This window comes from Hyperolius riggenbachi, chromosome 3 (assembly GCF_040937935.1).
Source record: "Hyperolius riggenbachi isolate aHypRig1 chromosome 3, aHypRig1.pri, whole genome shotgun sequence".
Taxonomy (NCBI): Eukaryota; Metazoa; Chordata; class Amphibia; order Anura; family Hyperoliidae; genus Hyperolius; species Hyperolius riggenbachi.
The window spans coordinates 11,361,464-11,386,039 of record NC_090648.1 but is presented as its reverse complement, the minus strand read 5'-3'; the positions used below and the strand labels follow the sequence as shown (position 1 = coordinate 11,386,039).

The 24,576-nt window shown below is 48.8% G+C and overlaps 1 protein-coding gene and 1 non-coding gene across 2 annotated transcripts; both read right to left on the bottom strand.

Moving 5' to 3' along the window:
• Positions 1–7,052: 7,052 nt before the first annotated feature.
• EIF4A1 (eukaryotic translation initiation factor 4A1) lies at positions 7,053–23,412 on the bottom strand. Its single transcript, XM_068273850.1, has 11 exons — positions 23,341–23,412; positions 20,231–20,279; positions 20,010–20,142; positions 17,983–18,122; positions 17,638–17,806; positions 15,536–15,645; positions 14,535–14,678; positions 11,653–11,790; positions 11,353–11,442; positions 9,032–9,111; positions 7,053–7,711 (listed from the first exon to the last, which is right to left on the bottom strand). Exons 1-11 carry the CDS (start codon positions 23,361–23,363, stop codon positions 7,567–7,569), a joined length of 1,221 nt encoding a protein of 406 aa, XP_068129951.1. The 5' UTR covers positions 23,364–23,412; the 3' UTR covers positions 7,053–7,566.
• Positions 14,748–14,886, bottom strand: LOC137564883 (small nucleolar RNA SNORD10). The gene has a single exon (XR_011030945.1). It is a non-coding gene; the product is annotated as a small nucleolar RNA SNORD10 (small nucleolar RNA).
• Positions 23,413–24,576: the final 1,164 nt, after the last annotated feature.

Below are 24,576 nucleotides of genomic sequence, written 5' to 3'. Positions count from 1 at the left end.
GCTGGGTGGGTGGAGTCAGAAGCAATTTTGGTTGCTCTTTTTCTGCACCTGCTAGTGTAAAGATCAGACACAACAACGTCCGCCTGATCGGGCTACCAGAACAATGAGAAGGGCCTATCATCAGCTTTTGTTGTTGAGAGAGCCCACAGAGTCCTGGGGAGTGCTCCGCAGCCTGGGGAGTGCCCCCCCAAGACCATTCATTGCTCACTTTTAGAACTTTCTGGATGGAGATGTGGTGCTTTGCTTGGCCAGGAAGAAGGGTGAAATTCTTTATGAAAATGTTAACATTCAAGTGTTTCCTGACTTTTTTTTTTTTTTTTTTAGCATTTTAGAAGAAAATAATTATCTTTCTGGGAGTAAAGAGGAAACTGCAGGATAAAAATGTGCCTTATTTCATATCCAGCTTGTTGAAGATACATGCTGGCAAAACCTCATTCTTTGATTCTTCTGCTGATGCCATGGATTTTCTCATGCGTCACTTTAATGCTCCAGGCCCCTGAGTAACTATGGCGTTCCCTTTGTAGGCTTGATGAAGTAGTGTTTCTCAGAGGCGTAGCTATGGGGGGGCAAAGGGATGGCATATGTCCCCGGGCGCAGCACTGCGAGGGTGCTAAGCACAGCCTCTGCACCCCCACATGCGTGAGAAGCAGCCCGCTGGCTGCCCGAAGTGCCCCTGCTTCTCTCCCTCCCTCTACAGAGAAGTGCAGAAGCATTAACAGTAACAGAAAAAGTGCCGCACATCTGGCTATGTAAATTGGGGGGGGGGGGGGGGCACATCTGGCTATCTACAGGGGGGCACAAGATTTTCTGATTTCTGTTTTTTTTTTTTCTTCTTCATTTTTTTGCATTGTCTGATAGAAAAAGGACTAATAAAACACTCTTTAAAAATCACAAATTGGAAAAACAGAAATCGGAAAAACAACGGAATTTCTGTGGAATCGGGAATCAGCATTTACAAACATCCCTAAATGGTTAGTCATGATGACCTGTGTGCTATTCTGCTGTTATTACTGTACAGCTGTCTGGGTATATTACTGCCTTTTCTATTATCTGTTTTATGCCGAGACTGTAAGCTTAATGCAGTACTTGTATCAAGAGACTCAGCACCACTGAATCTAGCTTAAAGGACAACTGTAGTGAGAGGTATGAGGCTGCCATCTTTATTTCATTTTAAGCAATACCAGTTGCCTGGCAGCCTGCTCATCCTCTGCCTCTAATACTATTAGCCATAGCCCCTGAACAAGCATGCAGCAGATCAGGTGCTTCTGACATTTTTTTCAGATCTGACAAGATTAGCCGCATGCTTGTTTCTGGTGCGATTCAGACACTACTGCAGCCATATAGATCAGCAGGGCTGCCAGGCAACTGGTATTGTTTGAAATAAATATGGCAGCCTCCATATTCTCCTCACTTCAGTTCCCTTTTAACCATCTTCACTTTTCAGGAATGGGAAGTTGCTGTCATTCTTCAGTGCTTAGTTTGTTACCCTGGTGGTATTTCTGCATACTTCTGGTTTATTTGGGGGTTGAGGGGGGGGGGGGGGGGGGGGATGGGGGTTGTTGGTAGGTTTGGGGACTAGGGAGCTGGTAATTACTGATCCTGTAAGTCTGGGCACTGGCTTCCTTGGGCTGCAGCCCACTTACTGGTCATGGATATCTTGGCTGGGCAATGGGTAGATCAGGCTACCTTGGAGATGTAATTCCTCTCAGGACAGGACCATAAAACAATTTACCAACTACTTGGGGGGGGGGGGGTGGTGTGTGATGCCTTGAAATGCTGTTAGGGGCTGTCTACATTCCAGTCTTGTTTATAAAACAGAATTCTCAGGCTAATGAGGAGAGGTTATTTCTACATGCTTTAGACATGAACAGGAGTACATACCTTAGCAGCCCCTTCAGATGCCAGCTGTAGGGAGTGGTTGCTGCTCAGAGAGAGCTCAGTCTATTCCTTAAAGAGAACCTGAGATAGGGGATAATCAATACCTGGTGCTTCCTTCAGCCCACTCCAGCCCGATTGCTCCTACGGTATCCACTTCTATTCGGCCACAATTGACCCCAGAAAATTCTCCAGTCCGGAGACCGGCTGGGCTGCAGGCTCCTGCGCAGTACTAATGCTACGCCGAAAGTACTGCATCTGTGCAGAACACTCCAGACCACGTGAATACCTCTGGCGCAGAATCGGCCAACTAGGTGAGGTTGGCATCTGCAATGGTGTGAACCCCAGGCCACTGGCTGGGAGCTGCGGCGAGGGCACAGGACAGCTGCCAAGGGCTGGAGGAAGCCCCAGGTACAGGAAATATTTTCCTGTCAAACTTGCATCTCCCACTGCATATAGGCTGATACAGCTGTACAATATATTCATCAAGCTTGCTGGACCCCAGTCACCATAAAGAGAGCAGACAGCTGAGGGAGACGCTGATTGCACAAGATGGAGGAAGACATTGATTTTCTGCATTTGACCTGGCAGTGCAGAGGTGGCCTCCTTTCAGAATCAAGTCACACATCACACATCTCTCCCGGATAGGTGGAGTTATGGTTCCCCTCAAGCCTAAGCTATGGCTATTTGGAGTTAAGGAAGAGGAGGGCCAGCGTTACTGCAGAAAACTTCAGGGAAACCTTTTTCTTAGCTAGTAAAGCTATTATTTTAAAGCGTACCAGAGACAATGCATACTTAGGAGTTTTATACATATCTGGGGCTTCCTCCAGCCCCACACGATCGTTCCCACCCTCCGCTGCCTACAGCTGGAGAGATACATAAAGAACGCACTTCCTCTTGCACAGACTGGCCAAACCAACGGGACCAGATACCGGAGCTTCATGCAGCAGCGGAGTGGTGTGGGAGCGATCAGGGGCATAACTAACAGCCCCCGGGCCCTCCTGCAGAAATTATGAGCGGGCCCCCCCCCCCCCCGTGGCTGTTTTGGGGGTCTGGAGGAGTCGTACCATGAGGGGAAAGCTATGGCCACACGGTGGGGGGGGGGGAGATCCCCCCTCACCTCAGGCTTTCCCCTCCGTTCACCCCTCCAGCTTCTAACTATGCAAGGCAAGTGCAGCGGCAGGCAAACATACCTTCCGTGCGTCTGGACGCTTCTCGCTCTAGTGACTGACGAGACTTCCTGTTTTATACAGGAAGTCACGTCAGTCACTAGAGCGAGAAGTGTCTGCGCTGGAACGCACGGAAGGTATGTTTGCCTGCCGCTCCCTCGCTGCACTTATCTTGTATAGCTAGAAGCTGGAGGGGAGCACAGAGGGGAAAGCCCGAGGGGAGGTACCTTCCCCGTCGAGTGTGGCCATAGCTTTCCCCTCATGGTGTGACCCCTCCAGATCCCCAAAACAGCCACAAGCGGGCCCTAGGGGGGGCCTGGGCCCCCTCCACGGGCGCATGGGCTGCATCCTCTATTGTTACGCGCCTGGGAGCGATCTGTACACATCGGCTGGAGAAAGCCCCAGGTATGTATATAACAGTAAGTATACATCTCTGGTTTCCTTTGGGCTTGTTCACACTAGGTGCACTTTTGGCCTTTTCTCAAGCACAGGTGATTTTTTTTTTAAATAGTCCACAAACTGCTTGTGCAAAGCAACAAATCACTTAGATCAGTGGTTACCAAACTTTGAGTGAGGGCACCCTTGATGGCTTTGAAATTTTTTCAAGGCACCCCTTAGCAAAAACTACAGAAATGCTGTTATGACCCTTAGCAGGGAACGACTCACTCCAAGTAGCTAGTGATGCTTTTTACGCACTGCGATTCCTCTCATGTTCAACTTCAACCATGGTTGCCGGGACTAAAGGTTAACTAGCACGTAATGCAGCCACATTGTATATCAATGCGCGGTTGCATTACTTGATGGTATTGCATAAAGGATGGAGATGCATGCTAAAGCACCCCTGAAAGGTGCCTAAGGCACACCAGGTTGCCATGGCACCCAGTTTGAGAATCTCTTACTTAGATGATAACCCTACCATATACTTTTAACTGTACAAATGTTTTTCAAACTGTGAGCGACTTCCAGCAAAGCTGAAATGGTTATAAACCTACACAAGTGTGAATGGGCCCTTACAGTGGTGACAGCAAACTTCTTATGCCGCTTGTGGGCTCTGCTGTGTGTAAAGTGTACTAGAGTAGAATCTAGGCCAATCCCTTAGCACCATCGTACACCTCCATCTTTCATAAGGGGATCTGGTATCTTTGGCTAGTCAGCACATGCACAGTGCAGCTGCATGCATTCCCCATCTCAATCCCAGGAAAGCGCTACATAGAAGCAAAAAGCTCCTGCCAACAGGAGTGTAAGCAGGGCAAGTGCAGAGAGCCGGGCCACATGTGCAGTAAGCCCCAACTGGCCACGATACCAGGACCCCTGCAGACAGCCGGGCCACATGTGCAGTAAGCCCCAACTGGCCACGATACCAGGACCCCTTATGAAAAAAAAATCAGGAAGCGGAGGTTGGTGCTGTGGGAGCAATCAGGCGTAAGGTCTGTGCATGCCCAGAACAAAGCCATTCTACCAAAAAGCTACTGCTATGCACAAGTGGCCTTACTAGTACATGGCCAGTATTGGTGCACTAGTCAACCATTTAGTAACCCAGTCTACTTGCACTGAGGCAAATGGGCATCTAGGGGGTCCCAACACTAATCATTGGCTGCTGGAGGATCCAGAAAACTTCTCACTACCCACAATATTCATCTTATTAGACCCATATTAAACTCCGACAAAAATATATGCTAGGGTAATAGCAAACAGCCTAACTCTCCTAATGCCCCAACTCCTACACTGACCAAATGGGCTTTACAAGGAATAGGTCTACTACTGATGGCTCCCAAAAAGCTCTCGCTTTGATACAGAAGGTTGGGCTCCGTCAACTGCCTACTCCTAGTATCTCTCGATGCAGAAAAGGCGTTCGACAGTCAATTTTTGGCTGTATTTGTCAAGAGTCCTTGTTAAATTTGGAATCCCTGGCTTCCTGCACAAGGCGATTTTAGCCTTATACACTCAGCCCTCGGCTAAAGTTCTCTCTTCTGGCTCTCTATCCCATCCCTTTAATCAGGAATGGAACCCATCAGGGATGCCCCCTCTCCCCATTAATTTTCAATTTATCCTTGGAGCCCTTAGCCCAGAGCATAAGGGATAATCCCCAAATTCATGGCATAAAATTGAACCAGTCTCTAAATTGAGTCTATATGCAGACGATATTCTATTCCTCCAGATGCCACCATCATTGCCAATCGCCAACACAGAAATAAATATTCATCTTATTGACCCATAACACGAATGTTTAATCTCTAAATGCACTCAACTTCTAAATTGGGGCCCATTTCCACTACATGCAGGAAAACTGGACTCCAGTGAATGCCTATGGGCCCGTTTCCACAAAAACACTATTTTCCCATAGGCATTCATTGGAGTCAGTTTTTCTGCATCTAATCTGCATGTAGCAGGCCCTTAATCCACCTACTCCTAAAAATGACTACATACCCCCTTTATGTTTGCCATTAACCTCCTTAGCGGTAGCCCCGTGCTGGACATGGGGTAAGCCGCCGGAGGGTGCCGCTCAGGCCCTGCTGGGCCGATTTACATAATTATTTTTTTGCTGGACACAGCTAGCACTTTGCTAGCTGCGCCAGCACACTGATTGCCGCCGGCCCGCGCCCGATCGCCGCTCTGTTGCGTCCCCCCCCCCCCAGACCCCGTGCGCCGCCTGGCCAATCAGTGCCAGGCAGCGCCGAGGGGTGGATTAGGGACTCCCAATGACGTCCCGACGTCATCCCGCCCCATCACCATGGCGACGGGGGAAGCCCTCCAGGAAATCCCGTTCTGTGAACGGGATTTCCTGATCGGAGATCGCTGAAGGCGATCGAAGCGGGCGGGGGGGGGATGCCGCTGAGCAGCGGCTATCATGTAGCGAGCCCTGGGCTCGCTACACGATTTAAAAAATAAAATATAAAAACTGCTGCGCTGCCCCCTGGTGGAATTTTTCATACCGCCAGGGGGGGTTAAGGCAAGACATTTATATTTTTTCCTCCTGGACACTAGGGTGCGTTTGGGCAATCTAGAGGCAAGGCTCCCTAATGATCCAGACACTTGTTTTATGTACTGGCTTGAGCCAGAACTTGGAACCCTGGTTAAAGGCTCGAATGCAACAGCCTTACCAATACCCCAATGCAGCTGGACCAGCTTGAGAAGAGAAACTACTACATTTGCTTTGCAACTGTTTAGTCCCACAGTTAACATTAATATCCTATGCCCTCAAGAGCATCATCTGCCATGAAGTGTTCTGCTGTGTACCAGGCACTTGCCTGCTACACCATGTCATTTCCTGTCAGATATTCTGCTGTGTACCAGGCACTTGCCTGCTACACCATGTCATTTCCTGTCAGATATTCTGCTGTGTACCAGGCACTTGCCTGCTACACCATGTCATTTCCTGTCAGATAGCCAGGTCAAATCCATTTGACAGGTCTGATTTCTGATCTTTGATTGATTTTTGCATAGAAGTGATAGGATTATCAAAAATCAGATCAGGCCTGTTGGAAAGGATTTAACCTGTCTGACTGGAAATTGCATTGTTTATACCAGACACTACACTAATGCTGGGAATACACCATGAGATGTTTTGGCAGATAGATGTTCGATAAATATCATGTCCAATCTGATTTTCGATCATTTGCTTTCTCAGAAGTGAACAGAAATCAGAAGAAAATCAGAAAGTAAATCTGGTGAAAAATTCTCATGTATTCCTAGCATAATGCCTGGTACACACCTTAACAGGAAATTGCATTGCATGTACCAGGTATAGGAGACAGTCACTTGCATGCCTGAAGATTAACTTTTAGGCAGCAAGATGAACAAAGCCTAGTTCATACATTTGACATACACATTTCTCATGGCACCTCAGGTACACTAAGCTATTATTTACACTCAATTCTAAGCCATGTCTATGAAATCTTTTCCCACCAAAAGCAGAACATTAAGGGGAGAGGGGGAGGGGCAAGCTGCTTACTCTGGGAAGCGGGGGATGGGAGGCAGAGGGATGATGGGACAAGCCAAGAGACCAACTCTGTTGCAAAAAAAGTTTATTTTGTAATAAATACTATACAGAGAACAGATAAAAATGGTAACAATTTTAAAGATTTGGGGGGGAAAATTTCTTGTATAAAAAAAAAATTTCCAGAGTCCAAATTGAGCAGCCTGATTGCGGGTAAGAGGGGCTGATGGGTAAAAACGGTTTTGGTCCTCTGATTTGATGGTGGGTGGGCGACACAGGAAGATTAGTGTTCACTTTACAGAGAAAAAACAAATAAAAACACGAAAACATTGTTTTTACGGCCACAATACCTGAAAATAACATTTATTCAAAAAAAAAAAAAAAAAAAAAAAAACAAAGTTATATAAATCATTTAAGTCATACAAGGGAAGGGACAAGCCCAAACATTAATGGGCTTATTAGAAAGCTGTTGGCTCCTCCCTGACCACACCCCCTGGGCAGGGCATGTGTGCAGAAAGGTTATTTTTGTATTTTGCATTATACTATTTTTTTCTGTTTTTCTTTTTGTCTCCTGGTCAGGAGGTGTTAGATGAGATCTGCCACATTCATAGGCATCTCCTCCACGGTCGTGTTATAAAAAGTCTCTATGTCCTTCAGGGTCCGCTTATCCTCCTCAGTAACCATGTTAATGGCCACGCCTTTCCTACCAAATCGACCACCGCGACCAATCCTGCAAGAAAAGGAGTTTGAGGTGAGATTGAGAAACTGCCGAGGGTTGCAGCGATTGGCTGACTGCTCAGAGATACACACCCCTCCAGAAGCCACACCCACATGTGGGGTACAGGCAGCTCCAATAACGATTGCACCAATTTCAGCAAAAATACAAGTGTCATTAGCTGTTAAACTGATTGCTAGACCCAACTCCAATCACTGGAAGCACAGATAACTGTCACAAACTGTTAACAGCAATGCCAGTTACACCGTGCAATTTTACCTTCAGATACAATTTGTCTTTAAATCAGGAAAAGAAATTGTACAGCCTAATGATTACCAGTGACATAAAATTCTCTTCATTGTAAGCATATCAGACATGCTGGCAAACAGACTAGCCATCGTGTGCACATGTTCTTTGCATCTATTTTATCAATATCGGATTAGAACGTCAGACTTTGAAGGGCAAAAACCCCCAAGCCTTGCATGCCCACTTTTATATAGGCAATAGATGTCTTATCTGAATAGTGCTCATTTTCCTTACTCAAGTAGGATCGTTAGGAATTGCATGGTGTACCCAGCTTTACTGTACATAGACCATGACCTCTAATACACTATTTGATCATTTCAAAGGACAGCAAAATTAAACAGAACCTACACGTGACTAAAAGCACCACTAAGTTTTATATAAGCATTCACACACTTCTCCCAGAACTCATAGCAGCTAATCAAAATCTGACAGGTTTTTGACTAGGCCCATCTCCTCCTGGGGGTATTCTCAATATTCCTTACATGAGCACCCCTAGAAAGCATGTATCACTATTCTGGTAGTTTGTTACTGCCATCTGGTGCTTTTAAACATTCCAGGGACAGGGAAACATCCCCCCCCCCCCCCCCATAAAGAGATGGACTAGTGAAAGGTGCAATTTTTATTCCCCCATTGTAGTTGAGCTACTTAGGAAGAATTTATAGTGCATTTTACTCCTGTCCAATGTTCCCCGAAGTGCCAGCTCACATCTTTCACTGCAGGAAATGAAAAAGCAAGGGAGGGCCCCCCTTTGTTCAATGTCCGCTCCCAACATATACCCCCAGCAATGGGGCATCAGAGGAGTCCATTCTGCAGAGCTAGACTCCAGCTTCCTGACCCCTCCCACAGAATCACATACGTTCTATACATCCAGCTGTGGGCCATGTTCTAGTTGCGCAGCACAACAGCAGCGTGAATCGCAGTGGAGCACGGCCCAGTTTCCTCTGCCAAAGGCCTACAATCCACATCCAGCACAAGGAGCCGGGCAGAGAGGGAATACCTTTGGGGCTGCAGCACTTGTTGGGAACTCACCTGTGAATATAATTCTCCCGATTCGTTGGCAAGTCATAGTTAATGACCAGAGACACCTGCTGGACATCAATACCTCGAGCCTGAAAGAAGATCACACGATTATCTCTGCAGGAAAGGTTAGCACCATAGCATTCATATATACTGATTCAGGGATTTACAGAGGTTTGTACCACATTGGCTACAGCTGCCAGAAATACTGAATTCTAGATTATGTCTAAGAGGTTTTAAACAGATTTTACCAGTGAAAATATTGGGGAGATCTATCAATGTATTACCAGTTTTTTCTTAATCTGTTGTAACCAGCAGGGAGGACAGTTCTGCATAATAAAAACCTTAAATCCTAGGTAATAGTGGCAGTTTAGCATGAATTTCATGAGCTGCACTAATCCATTCCTAAACTGGTGCAGATTAAGTAGTGCGTGATAGCAGTTCTACAGAGGTAGAACTGCAGGCTAGACATGATTTGTGATGTGCTCCTCCCCCTGCTGAATTCCTCCTCAGAGCCTGCTGCTATCAATACAGCAGGTGTGTTGGTTACCTCAGCAACAGCAATTCCCCTCACACTGCACTGTCTGAGACCTTCCTAGCTCCTCCTATTTTACAACAGTTTTAGAAGGAATCTGCACTAATTTCTTAAGATGCCCGAGACAGTTCTGCATGAATCCCTGCACGACTCATAGCTTAACTAGAGAAATGTCAGCCAGGTACTAGATACTGAACATATTCAGGTGGTGAATCACTAAACTTGTGTATGCAATTAAGGGAGGAGGCACTCCTTTGTACAGTATAACGATAGATGCAGTAGGGCTGCTTTCATGCATTAGTTTGACATTTCAAGTTGAATTACTGACATAAATGGGCTTTTGCCTTATATTGTAATTGTTCTGAGTTTTGCCTGTACCTTGTGTGTTCATACTGGTGCATGGCCAGGAGCTGCAGTTCACTATAGCCAGAGGTTTGCTATGTCAGTTTACAATGTGAGATTATACAGCAGTGATCCTCAAACTAAGGCCCGTGGGCCGAATGCGGCCCCCCGAGGCTTTTTCACTGGCCCCCCAAACCAAAATGTATAACTTATAGATGTGGCCCACTGCACCCTTAAATATCAGCGGCCCGCATATAAAATAGCAGTGCTGGCACCGCCCATCCACATACTGTTGAAGCCAGCGAGCCGTCATTCGCTGGCTTCCAATCCAATTCTGCATCAGATGACAATGCTGTCCAACTGGACGGCAGGTTGTCACCTGGGTATGCTTCACTGGTGCACAAAGACGTTCTTTGGGGCTCCTTATGACGGAATGGCAGCTGATGGGAGCTCTCCTGTGGGCATGACTGGGGGGAATCAATACCTAGATTGAATGTAATGTTTTTAAACATCATTTTATGTATGTTCCGGCCCCCGGGCAGTCTGAAGTATGTTGACCTGGCCCTTGACCAAAAAGGTTTGGGGACCTCTGTTATACAGTATAACATCCTACAAGAGCCTGATTAGGCTGTACGGGAAAGCAGATTCCTGCAGTACACAAGGACACTGGCTCAGGCATAATACACAGGTTCTATTCCATTTACTTCAGCAATGCCTGCAGTGTGCAGGTCCTCAGAAGGCAATGCATGAGCATACAGTGCTTGTATACAATTCTGTGCTGTGCCCATAGCATGAACCAGCTGACAGTGACTGACCGCTGTGCTGGGATGAATATGGGAGTCACTCTTCCCCTGTCAGATATAAGATCTGCGTCACATGACGTGTCCTTGCCCAGTGACAGGGGGTGGGGCGGGAGGAGGAGCTCCACTCACCTCGCTCCACGTTGAAATAGAACATGCAGATACCCTCTAGAGTCAGCTCCTCCTGCCTGATAGCAGTTCTACAGATGTAGAACTGCAGGCTAGACATGATTTGTGATGTGCTCCTCCCCCCTGCTGAATTCCTCCTTAGAGCCTGCTGCTATCAATACAGCAGGTGTGTTGGTTACCTCAACAGCAATTCCCCTCACACTGCCTGAGAGAATCCTCCTAGCTAATACTATTATTCAACTGTTTTAGAAGTAATCTGCACTATTTAGAGATTTCTTAAGATGCCTGAGACAGTTCTGCACGGATTTCTAAAAACCTACCAATATTTTGTCTCGGACACTTGATAAAATCTGGCCCACTGAGCCTATGAATAGGTGTCCTGCAGACTCTGAATCCTGCCTTTAGCAGCAGAATTTCTGTATGACTCATAGCTTAAGTGATTCTTCAAACCTTTTTGAACAATTGAAGATGGCAGTGCCCATACTCAGCATTGAGCCAGGAGAGCTGGCGTATCAGGCAGCACTTACCAGAAGATCTGTGGTAATCAGAACACGGCTGGATCCAGATCGGAACTCCCGCATGATGACGTCTCGCTCTTTTTGGTCCATATCACCGTGCTGCAGAAAGAGGGCGCTGTTAGCATTTGCCGTTCATGTGACTTAGCATGTCCCCATAGCATGAACCAACTTACAACCATAGGGGGCTGTGCTGGGATGAATATGGGTTGTTTATTTACCCCTGTCAGATATAAGATGTCACGTCATCAGGAGAGACGCACCCTTGCCCAGTGACAGGGAAAACCAAAAGGCTAAACGCATGAGACTTACCAAAGCAGACACGGTAAAGTCCCGCGCATGCATCTTTTCCGTTAACCAGTCCACCTTCCGTCGCGTATTGATAAAGATAACAGCCTGTGTGATGGTCAGAGTCTCGTACAAGTCGCAGAGGGTGTCCAGCTTCCATTCCTGAGGAGAGGGGAACAAGTTATTCCAACAGATCAGCCAAAACCAGAGCCCCTAATCTCACCTCCAGCAAGGGCCGCTTCTCACAGCTCACAAAGCACAGAGATCAGCCAGAATCAGAGATCCCCAATCTCACCTCCAGCAAGGGCTGCTTCTCAGCTCACAAAGCACAGAGATCAGCCAGAATCAGAGATCCCCAATCTCACCTCCAGCAAGGGCTGCTTCTCACAGCTCACAAAGCACAGAGATCAGCCAGAATCAGAGATCCCCAATCTCACCTCCAGCAAGGGCTGCTTCTCAGCTCACAAAGCACACAGATCAGCCAGAATCAGAGATCCCCAATCTCACCTCCAGCAAGGGCTGCTTCTCAGCTCACAAAGCACAGAGATCAGCCAGAATCAGAGATCCCCAATCTCACCTCCAGCAAGGGCTGCTTCTCACAGCTCACAAAGCACAGAGATCAGCCAGAATCAGAGATCCCCAATCTCACCTCCAGCAAGGGCTGCTTCTCAGCTCACAAAGCACACAGATCAGCCAGAATCAGAGATCCCCAATCTCACCTCCAGCAAGGGCTGCTTCTCAGCTCACAAAGCACAGAGATCAGCCAGAATCAGAGATCCCCAATCTCACCTCCAGCAAGGGCTGCTTCTCACAGCTCACAAAGCACAGAGATCAGCCAGAATCAGAGATCCCCAATCTCACCTCCAGCAAGGGCTGCTTCTCACAGCTCACAAAGCACACAGATCAGCCAGAATCAGAGACCCCCAATCTCACCTCCAGCAAGGGCTGCTTCTCACAGCTCACAAAGCACACAGATCAGCCAGAATCAGAGACCCCCAATCTCACCTCCAGCAAGGGCTGCTTCTCACAGCTCACAAAGCACACAGATCAGCCAGAATCAGAGACCCCCAATCTCACCTCCAGCAAGGGCTGCTTCTCACAGCTCACAAAGCACACAGATCAGCCAGAATCAGAGATCCCCAATCTCACCTCCAGCAAGGGCTGCTTCTCAGCTCACAAAGCACAGAGATCAGCCAGAATCAGAGATCCCCAATCTCACCTCCAGCAAGGGCTGCTTCTCACAGCTCACAAAGCACACAGATCAGCCAGAATCAGAGACCCCCAATCTCACCTCCAGCAAGGGCTGCTTCTCACAGCTCACAAAGCACACAGATCAGCCAGAATCAGAGACCCCCAATCTCACCTCCAGCAAGGGCTGCTTCTCACAGCTCACAAAGCACACAGATCAGCCAGAATCAGAGACCCCCAATCTCACCTCCAGCAAGGGCTGCTTCTCACAGCTCACAAAGCACACAGATCAGCCAGAATCAGAGACCCCCAATCTCACCTCCAGCAAGGGCTGCTTCTCACAGCTCACAAAGCACAGAGATCAGCCAGAATCAGAGACCCCCAATCTCACCTCCAGCAAGGGCTGCTTCTCACAGCTCACAAAGCACAGAGATCAGCCAGAATCAGAGATCCCCAATCTCACCTCCAGCAAGGGCTGCTTCTCAGCTCACAAAGCACACAGATCAGCCAGAATCAGAGATCCCCAATCTCACCTCCAGCAAGGGCTGCTTCTCAGCTCACAAAGCACAGAGATCAGCCAGAATCAGAGATCCCCAATCTCACCTCCAGCAAGGGCTGCTTCTCACAGCTCACAAAGCACACAGATCAGCCAGAATCAGAGACCCCCAATCTCACCTCCAGCAAGGGCTGCTTCTCAGCTCACAAAGCACACAGATCAGCCAGAATCAGAGACCCCCCCCCCCAGCAAGGGCTGCTTCTCACACAGATCACAAAGCGCAGCGTTCAGATTTTGCATTGAGAATTTTTAGCGATTTTGTTATGCAAGCCCCATTCATGTGGGAAAGGAATTGCATCACAATTGCAGCTGAAATTCTGTATGTAGAACATTTGATTTAAGGGGACTCTAAGCTGAGATGCTGGGTATGCCTTTAACCCAAACACCCCGAAAAGGAAGTTTGCAGGTCCGTACAGCTCGGACCTGCTGGCTCTTCTAAATCCCTCCTTCTGCGGCGCATCATAACAGAACTAACAGCAGAGGGAAGGAGGTATTTAGGAGGCAGCAAGCCTGTGCTGTACAGACCTGCAAACTTCCAAAGACTTGGAATATCTCGCTTTCCACGTAATCAGTATTTAATGCATTAGTTTCACATTTCAAGTTGAATTACTGAAATAAATAGACTTTCCTTCTATTGTAATTTTTTTGAGTTTAGCCTGTACCTTGTGTGTTCATACTGGTGCATGACCAGGAGCTGCAGTTCACTATAGCCAGAGGTTTGCTATGTCAGTTTATAATGTGAGATTATTATTTTTTATTTATATAGCGCCAACATATTCCGCAGCGCTTTACAAAGCACAATAAGACGACAAGGGGAACATAGATACAACTTGTACAGTATAACATCCTACAAGAGCCTGATTAGGCTGTACGGGAAAGCAGATTCCTGCAGTACACAAGGACACTGGCTCAGTGATCTATACACAGGTTCTAGTCCATTTACTTCAGCAATTCCTGCAGTGTGCAGGTCCTCAGAAGGCAATGCATGAGCATACAGTGCTTGTGTACAATTCTGTGCTGTTCCCATAGCATGAACCAGCTGACAGTGACTGACCGCTGCGCTGGGATGAATATGGGAGTCACTCTTCCCCTGTCAGATATAAGATCCGCGTCACATGACGTGTCCTTGCCCAGTGACAGGGGGAGGAGGAGCTCCACTCACCTCTCGCTCCACGTTGATATAGAACTGTCGGATACCCTCCAGGGTCAGCTCCTCCTTTTTCACGAGGATACGGATTGGATCCCGCATGAACTTTTTGGTCACTTCCAGGACATCAGCGGGCATGGTGGCCGAGAGCAGCACCACCTGGGGAGAGAAGGCAAGTCAGACACAGCCACAACACCGGGCCAGGCAATGCTAAGCTACACAGAGGCTGCTTTCAGATAGGGTGGTGTGATCATTTTCCCAGAATCCTCTGCATCAGACTGTTCCAACCAGCAGCACGCAGGCTGGAGAGCTGCTGCAGAAGGAGACGTGGGCTCAGATGACACGCATGGGGTATCATCACTAAAGCAGCCTGGACACTACTACCCTCCCCAGCATTACGTCACAATGCCTCCCATCCCATCAATAGTAGAACAGATGACTGAATAGCTCCAAATTCCCCAAACAGAAGCAATCTTCCTCCATAACTGCAGACTACAACAGAAAGAATGCAAACACTTAAGTGGACCTGAACTCCTGCACAGGACAGAAGGAACACAGAAATGCACCCTGTATATATTTAGAGGTTTAGCCTGTCTAATGACTCCTTATTTGTGACTAATCACAAGTGTAATTTTATATCTCCCACTTCAGCTGACTACCAAGGCAGATAAGCTCATTTGAAAGAACAGGATGTTAATATGTCTGCTTCCACGAATCAGGAAGATTTTAGGATTTGTATCAGCTGTTTTCTGTCTAGGTTATGCTATTGCTCATCTATTAGAGCAGAGGGGAAGTTCTGAGTTCAGGTCCGCTTTCTTGGTATTTCTATCACTTTGTGAACTGGAACCTGCAGTAGACTAAGGGCAAGCTACAGATTCCACATTGCCTGTAGTGACAACAGTTCCTTAAAACCTGCACTGCTGGTGGGCATGGAAGACAGGGTTGGGGGAACACTGATCTGCAGGACCACAGCAAGACATGCAGGAGACGCCAGTAAATAAGCCTCAGCCACTTACCTGAGCATTGCTGCTCAATTTCTGGAAGATGTCGTAGATTTGGTCTTTAAAACCTCTGCTCAACATCTCATCAGCTTCATCCAGCACAAACATCTTTATATATTTAGGCGCTACAAGAGAAAGCATTACATTAGATGGAGATGTACCAACCACAGAGTTTCCCCCCGTAATGGCATTACCTGTAGTAATCTAGCTACAAGTGTTACATACTGGCCTTGACTTTTACTATACACGGTCTGCCCTGTATTGTTTGTCAAGCAACTGCCAAGTCAAATTCCTTGTAAGGGCAAACTTGATTCAGAGCCAAAATCATCCTTCACACATGAGCCATATTCTACAGGGCTATACTGAGGCCCATTTGTTTAGTTACTGGACAGTACTATTGTAGAAAGTGGCATATGCTGCCAATGAACAGGTATAAATACATGCAAATATACACATCAGGAGGGGCATAACTGTCTGCTACTTCACACTAGTTATATGGTTCAGATATGCTAGAGCAGGGGTCTCAAACTCAATTTACCTGGGGGCCACAGGAGGCAAAGTCAGGATGAGGCTGGGCCGCATAAGGAATTTCACATTCGCGACGCATCGCCGCCTCTCTCACTCTTCCTTCACAGAGAGGGGCGGGGAGAGGCGGCAATCCGTGCGGAAAATTGATGTCAGGAGGGGCAGAGCTGAAGCTGAAAGCTCTGCCCCTTCCAGGAAATACCGGCGGATTGCCCCCCGGGCGATTTGGGGGCTCTGCAGCCCTCATTTAGCAGCGGGAATGCGGCGGATTACTTGGGAACACTGAAGCGAACTATAAGGAAGCTTTTGCCGGCGAGGGCCACAAAATATTGTATCGAGGACCGCAAATGTCCCGCGGGCCGCGAATTTGAGACCCCTGCGCTAGAGTTTAAAAAGCCAGCTTATACAGTCTACAATTACACTTAAAGAAAACGTGTAGTGAAAAAAGTTCCCCTGGGGTACTCCCCTCAGTAGGAAGCCTCTGGACCCCATCGAGGCTGTCCTGTGTCCCACAGCGGTCTCGCTGCAGCCCCCGAACACACAAGTGACAATTTGTCAGCCTGTGCAATATTTACCTTTTCAGGCTCCAGCGGGGCATGCTGGTGTGGCTCTTCTGATGGCGATCGGCAAAAATGGCAGCTCTCGTCTGGTCCACTCTGCAGACGACTTGCGCCTGCGCAGTAGAGCGGCCTGACAGAAACCAGCTATTTTCGCCTATCTGTGGGAAGAACGGATACTGCGCTGGAGCCAAGAGGTAAATATTTACATCGCTGCCGCTCCAGGAGGGTTTTCGCCGCTGCCGTGGGACCAAGGACGGGGAAGCCTCAATAGGATCTGGGGACTTCCCCCCCCCCCCCTCCGAGTACCTCCCAGGGGAGTTTTCTTCATTACAGATTCTTTGTTATGTTCCACTTCAGTGTGATCATTGGTTTTAGTTGTAGCATTGATTTAGTACACCAAATACACCACTGAATCAACCACTTCAAGACAGCAGTAATTTAAGTTACGCCCTGTGAGGCAGCTTATTCCTCCTAGGGCCTAGACCTCAATCGCACAGGGCCCTCTCTGCAATCGCTATTACAGCAGAGCTCTGTGTGCCAGTCAGGCACAGAGTTCATTGGCTCCCGACCCAATCTGTCCTGTGATACTTTTATCCATTTTTGGCACAAAAAAAAAAACTACTGACATTTTGGGAAATCTATCCCCAGATAACCTGTCAGGAATCAAGTGGGGAATCTGATGTGTATGGGCACCTACAAACATAACATGTGCACAGTTGACATCTGTACTGACAGATCCATAATCTGGAAGTGAATTCTGTAACTTCGAGAACTTGAATTCCAAACAAACAGTTAGGCTTGGTTTAGAATGTGAAATTTAAAGGGCAACATTGCCAACACGAGCTTGAATGTGACATTCCAGGGATGTAGTTATGTTGTCCCCACAACATGAACCAGCAAGCAGCCACATTACAGCCGTCCTGGGAAGTTATGGGGGAATCCCTCTACCTGCCAGATTTAAGAGTCACGCCACACGACGCTCCCTTGACCACTGACAGAAAGGAGGGAGTGGAGAGAGCCTCTGATACTTACATAGATATCGCCTGTTAAGCATGTCAAACACCCTCCCTGGAGTGCCGACCACGATGTGCGGTGCCTCTGACTGCAGCTTCTGCACCTCTGCCCGCACATTTGTGCCGCCAATACAGGCATGGCAGGAGGCACCCATGTAGTCTCCCAGGGCCATAATTACTTTTTGGATCTGTAAAGGAAAACAGACAATTAGTCTACCCGAGGAGGCAGGAGTTAAAGCCAAGTGTATAGTGTACTGGCCTTAATGAGAATAAAGCTCATGAGTGATAGCACCTTACAGTTATTCCTTCCATCTGCCTAAACAAAGCAGCAAGTTGAGATGAGCAGGTAAATTTGAGCACTCACCTGTTGAGCCAGCTCTCTTGTTGGGGCCAGCACCAGGGCCTGTGTGGCTTTCATGTCCAGCTCGATTTGCTGGAGAATGGATATGGCAAATGTTGCTGTCTTGCCAGTACCAGACTGAGCTTGTGCGATGACATCATAACCTGGAGACAGAGCAGACGTTTACTATGCTGCAATGACATCACCTGGAGACAGATAAGAGGTTTACTACACTGACTACAACCTAGTGACAGCAGGAGTATACTACACTGACCGCATCATGACCTGGAGACAGTGTGCTACACTGCCAGAGCCTGGAGCCAGCTAGAGTATACTACACTGATGACATCATAGCCTGAAGACAGGAGTATAATACACTGATGACAGCCTGGAGACAGCAGTGTAGTACACTGATGGCATAACATGGAGACAGCAGGGGCTTACTACACTGCAGCAAGGACATGCAGGATCTGCTTTCATGGAATCTATACCTAGTAGAGACCTAGACGTAAAACTTCAAAAACTATCAGCCTGTCACTCTTCAGCTGCAGGGGAGGAAGGTAAACACACAAATGATCTTTTGAGATTCAAAAAGGGTGTATACAGCCCGCTTGTGTATGGATATATTTTCTATGTGTGGACATACTGTACATCAACCTACTTCCTGTTTTTTGTGGCCATTTTGTTTATAAACAAACTTTTTAATACGGATTTTGACTACTTTTAATGCGGCGGGGAGCAGCGAAATTGTGACAGAGGGTAATAGAAGATGTCCCCTAACGCACTGCACTGGTAGGTTTACTTTAGTGCGATTTACATATATTCTCTTTAAAGTAATGACTAGCCCAAAACCTCACAGTTCATAATTTTACTACCTACTGTAAGTGACAACATATGGAAAATGTAATATTTTACTCTAGAAACTGTGTACTTGATGCAAGGTAATTTTGATTGATCACCATGGCAATAGCAGGATTGTATTTTCAATGGCCACCTTAAAGGGGTTCTGTGGGGGTTGTGGAAGAGAAAAACTGACACTTACCTTGGGCTTCTATCAGCCCCGTGCAGCGGTAATGTCCCACGCCGTCCTGCTCCCATCCGCCGTTCCCCGCAGCCGGCACCGGGCTATTCGTCTGACATACAGACGAATAATGCGCGTTGCCGTGCCTCCGCTCGCATCATCTGAGGCTTACTGCGCAGCCGCAGTACAACGGAGCCTTGTACTGCGCTTGCGCAGTAAGCTTCCGATGACGCAGGCGGAAGCGAGCGGGTGCGCGGCCATTCTAGCGCAGCCGCAGTTGGATCCCATGCCGCTTAGACCGGGGCCGGAGAACGGCAGATGAGAGGAGGACGGCGTGGGACATTACCGCTGCACGGGGCTGATAGAAGCCCAAGGTAAGTGTCAGTTTTTCTCTTGCACAACCCCTTTAAAGGACACATCCGATGAAGAGGAAAATAAAATCCATGTACCTGGGGCTTCTTCCAGACCCTGCCAGCCACCCTGTAGCAAGATGCCAACTGTACCAGCGGCTCTCAGGGTCACGCTGACTTAACCTGGTCTGTTCTGTTCTGCGTACAACAGCCCAAAGTGACCTCTGACTCAGTGAGACGCACAGCGGAACGCAGGAAGATGCCGACCTGGCGAGCTTGGCATCTGCACTGGAGGGGACCGGGAGCCACCGGAGCTGCGGTGAGGGCACAGGACAATGCAGGGGGCTGAAGGAAGCACAAGGTAAGTGGATTTCTTTTTCCTCAGACCTTTTCTTTAAAGTAGCGTTACATGGGAAGAAATAGCCTGAGACTTTGCATCAGGGCAACAGAAGCAATAAATCGGTCTGTATTCTGTTACTTGATTTGTAACCTGTATGGCAGGTGAAAGTTGAGTGCATAAGAGGGACTTCTGTATTTACCTACAACACCATCAGTAACACCTGACATAAGGATAACCCATTTAAAAACATATTGCAGGCAACACTAGAGAGACATACAATTAAACAACAGTACTATATATCATGTATACAGGAAGCCAGGCCTGAGCACTCTCCACTTACCCTTGATACAAGGGATAATAGCACGCTGCTGGATGGCAGAGGGTTTCTCAAAACCGTACGCGTAAATGCCTCTAAGGAGGGATTCAGATAAGCTCATATCGTCAAAGCTGTCAACGATCTCGTTCCAGTTTGACTACAGGGGAGGAGAGACAGAAGTTAGCTGGGGAACAGCCCATAAGCAATACATTCAGAGGAATCTGCAAAGGGGAGGCTGTACTCACCTCGATAACACCATCGGGCTCCATTCCTTCGGGCCCATTGTCTCTAGATCTGTAAATCAAAACAAGACCAGGTAAATACAACAACTACAGAACATGAAAAAAGCTTTGCAGAGGAACCCCAAGCTGTGGCAAACTGGATCTTTAATGACAAAACCAACCCAGGGCGCTTGCCCTTACTGACCCCACCCACCAGAAGCATATCACTCCGCCTCCATAACATAGGCAGCCTATAGGCCAGTGACGTATCTATATAAAACTTATCCCAGGACAGGCACCAGACTGGTCAAATGCTGATCCCTGCAGGTTAAAACCCCAACACATGTATAAGATCCTAGATGCATTTTGTAGCGGAAACCCTGAACAAGATCAACTGTTCCATGAAATTCAGGCTGCCCCCCTAATGGTTGTTATTAGCAGGACTGTGGAGTCGGAGCAATTTTGGGCACCCAGAGTCAGAATCTGCTGATTTTTGAACAAAATCCACATCCCTGTGAAGTATTAGACTGAGTCGGAGCCATTTTGGGTACCCGGAGTTGTGATTTCATAAACTTAGGAGTCAGAAGATTTTTGTACCGACTCCACAGCCCTGGTTATTAGAGGGGTCCATTGGAGGGTTGGAGCGACAGGCGATACCTACAGGGGCTGCTGTTCTACACCCACAGTGTTAACCATCTCCCCAGGTGACAACCACAATTTGAAGCTCTTGCAGTGATGCCGAGCACCTCCTAAAGCTGCATTGCACGCTGGGAGATTTAGTACATTGATGTGAGTACACCTCCCAGTATACATCGCGATGGTCAGGAGGCATGCAAGGCTGCCAGAAGCTGCAGTGACTCCCTGTAGAAGAATGTAAACCCTATACAGATGGGAGGCTACAGAAGACACCGCTGAGTAATGCCCCCCCCCCCCCCCCCCCCCCCCAATCCTCCCTTATGGGGATGTTCACTTTATATCACCAGTAGTATTAGACGACGATCTGAACAGTTACAAAAGATCCACCTACTGGCTGCATCTAAACCCTGATGTATAAATATATTCCCATACACTGAAGACCTGCTCACAAATACTGTCAGTGTAACCCACCAGTCCCTCAGTGTGCACTACAATGGCTGACGCACGGTGCATATGGCTGAGCCGGCACTTCTGGTGAAGGCCAGGAATGTGTGACAGGCAGCAGCACACGCTGGGTGGCGACGAAGCATGGGCCGATCACGCAGCAACACCCCACCCCCGGCTGCAGCTAGCTGATTACCCATTCATTCTGCTGCTTAGTCACACTGCTGACGAGAACGTATTGTGCAAGCGTGATCTAGAACAGCGATACTCGGACTCCCAGAAACGTCCATACAGGGGAAAAACGCAGCAGACACAAAAGACTATATATAGCCAGAGCGCAGCAGAACATGGCGTACAGGCACAAGAGCCAGCAGATAGCCACACATGAAAGGATAGAAAGGATGTCTGCGGAATTCGCCTGTACAGATGTGTGCTGTGGGCCCTATAAAACACTCACCCCAGATGAGTCACAAGGTAACAATCACTATGAATAGCACTTCATATAAACAGTCAGCCCCTCCCCCACAGGGCACTGCCATAATGTACAGATTTGTACAACACTAAAAACTAACTAACTTTAGTTAATCTATGGCTGGGCTAATGTGAGTCAGTAAACCTCCAATATATACACGATATTGTAGCAAGATGACAAAAATATAGATGATTGTAGCTAGATAAAGCCACACCTGGACTATAATATATTAATCTAGCCAGGTAAATGGCTACTGCACACAGGAGGAGGATGGATCCCTGATCCCCATCCATATGACAAGACATTCCAACGCCCGAAGGAATGCTGGGGCAGGAGACCTCCAGAAACATGGGTGATTTATAGCTGGGGGTCCAGGGCTGAGGATGTCAAGGTCTCTACCAGCAAGACATCTGGGCATGCTGGAAGCTGTAGTCTATCTATAGGGCATATGCAGGTACACTGGGAGCTGTAGTCCACCCATGGGAAATACATGAGACATGCTGGGAGCTGTAGTCCACCCCTAGGGAACACATCAGGTATACTAAGAACTGTAGACCACCCATAGGGGATACATCTAGGCATGCTGGCCAGTGTAGTCCACTCCTCAGGAACACATCTGTGATCTGTAGTCCTAAGTCCACCAATAAGGAATACATCAAGCATGCTGGTAGCTGTAGTCCACCCATAGGGGATACATTAGGCACGCTGGGAGCTGTAGTCCACCCATAGGGGACACATCAAGCATGCAGGGAGCTGTAGTCCATCCATAGGGGATACATGAGGCACGCTGGGAGCTGTAGTGCACCCGTAGGGGACACATCAAGCATGCTGGGAGCTGTAGTCCACCCATGGGGGACACAGGCACGCTGGGAGCTATAGTCCACCCATATGGGACATAGGCATGCTGGTAGCTGTAGTCCACCCATAGGGGATGCATGAGGCACGCTGGGAGCTGTAGTCCACCCATAGGGGACACATCAAGCATGCTGGGAGCTGTAGTCCACCCATAGGGGACACATCAAGCATGCTGGGAGCTGTAGTCCAGGTACATCAGGCATGCTGGGAGCTGTAGTCCACTCTTACTGACGTCACAGCCCAGCTGACCGATCCTCTCGGGAGTGCTGAGACCGCACGGTGACTTCACGGCGGGCCAAGAATGCGCCGGTGATGACGTCACGGCTGGCACGCTGGGCGTTGTGGTCTCCCCTCCCCCCCGGGGGCCACGTGCAGGGCCGGAAGTGTCCGCCATCTTAGAGGGAAGCTCCCCCTCTCCTCCTGCGGCCCGGCCGCCATCTTGTCCTTCCCCCTGCACTGGCGGAGCCGCCGGAGCGCCACGTGTCCCCCCCCCCCCCCCAGCCCGCGGTGTGCGAGGAGAGAGGTGGGGAGGGTGGCCGGCGCGAGGAGAGCCGCGTGACGAGGAGAGCCCGCGTGACACGTGACCCGCCACAGCCCCCCCCCCCGCGTGCCGCTCCCCCCCCCCCCACCTCCTCATACACCCGTCCCCCACCCTCCCTCATACCGCTATCCCTTCCATCCTCCCGGCCCAGCAGCGCCGCGCCCGGCCTCCCTCCGCCGCACTCACCGGTTGTCGTAGCTGGCAGACATTCTCCTCTGAGAAAACTTCCCACAAGCCGCCTACAGCCTCTTATATAGCCTCCCGCCTGGCCCCGCCCAGCCTCGCCTCATTGGCTGGCGCGCACCGGCATCTCCTGACGCCGGCACACTCCGCTCTTCTGATTGGCCCGCCCGCCTGTCTGTCCAGCCGGCACGGAACGCTATTGGCTGAGCGGCTGCAGCGCCTCCAACGAGGGGGGAGGGAGGAGAGCTTTCTTCTCTCCCCATCCCCCTCGCTCGGACGCCGCTGATTGGCCGGATCGCAGCACGTGACCTCCTACCGCAGTGACCTGGCGCGCCAAGCGCAGCGCACGCTGATTGGCTGAGCGGCTGCAATCAGGTTCTCCTGCTGCTGTGATTGGTCCGGCGGCCTGTCACTCAGCACCGGCGGGCGGGGGATTGGCTGGAGGGGGATGGGGAGGCTCCGCCCGTTCTTGTAATGCCTCCAGGAAGAGGAAGCTTTCCCCTCTCCCCCTGGCGGAGTGCATGCAGCTGGCGGCCATGTCTGAGGCATCCGGCCCTCTGTAATAACGCATATACTATACATATATACACAATATACATGTATCACAGGGAATAAACATGGCTGGGTCTCCATAGCAACCACTCTCCATATATTCATGTAATGAGGGTTGCCCATAGCAACCAGTCCCCTTCCAGGTGCCACCCTCTATTCATCCTTATCTTTATGGTTCCCATGGTAACCAGTCACCTGCCAGTCTTTAATAATGGTTACCATGGTGAATAACAGCCCTGTCCTTCCTGCAGCAGCCCATGAGGGGTCCCTCACCAGCTGCCTGTTCCCCTGCGCGCCGTACGCCCACCCCGGGGGCTCACAGGATGCGCCGGGCCAGTCGGACGCCATTCAGCATTTCCAATAGATTAAAGGGGCACTATGGCAAAAAAAATTAAAATTTTAAATATGTGCATACATAGACAAATAAGAAGTAAGTTTTTTTTCCAGAGTAAAATGAGCCATAAATGATTTTTCTCCTATGTTGCTGTCACCTACAGTAAGTAGTAGAAATCTGACAGAAGCGACATGTTTTGGACTAGTCCATCTCTTCATAGGGGATTCTCAGGGATATATTTATTTTCAAAAGCACTTAGTGAGTGGCAGTTGCTCTGTCCAACTGCCAAAAAACTGTGTAGGCAGCAGGGAAGCTGGCCAGATTCATTGTTTAAATCCTTTTTAGGGAATATC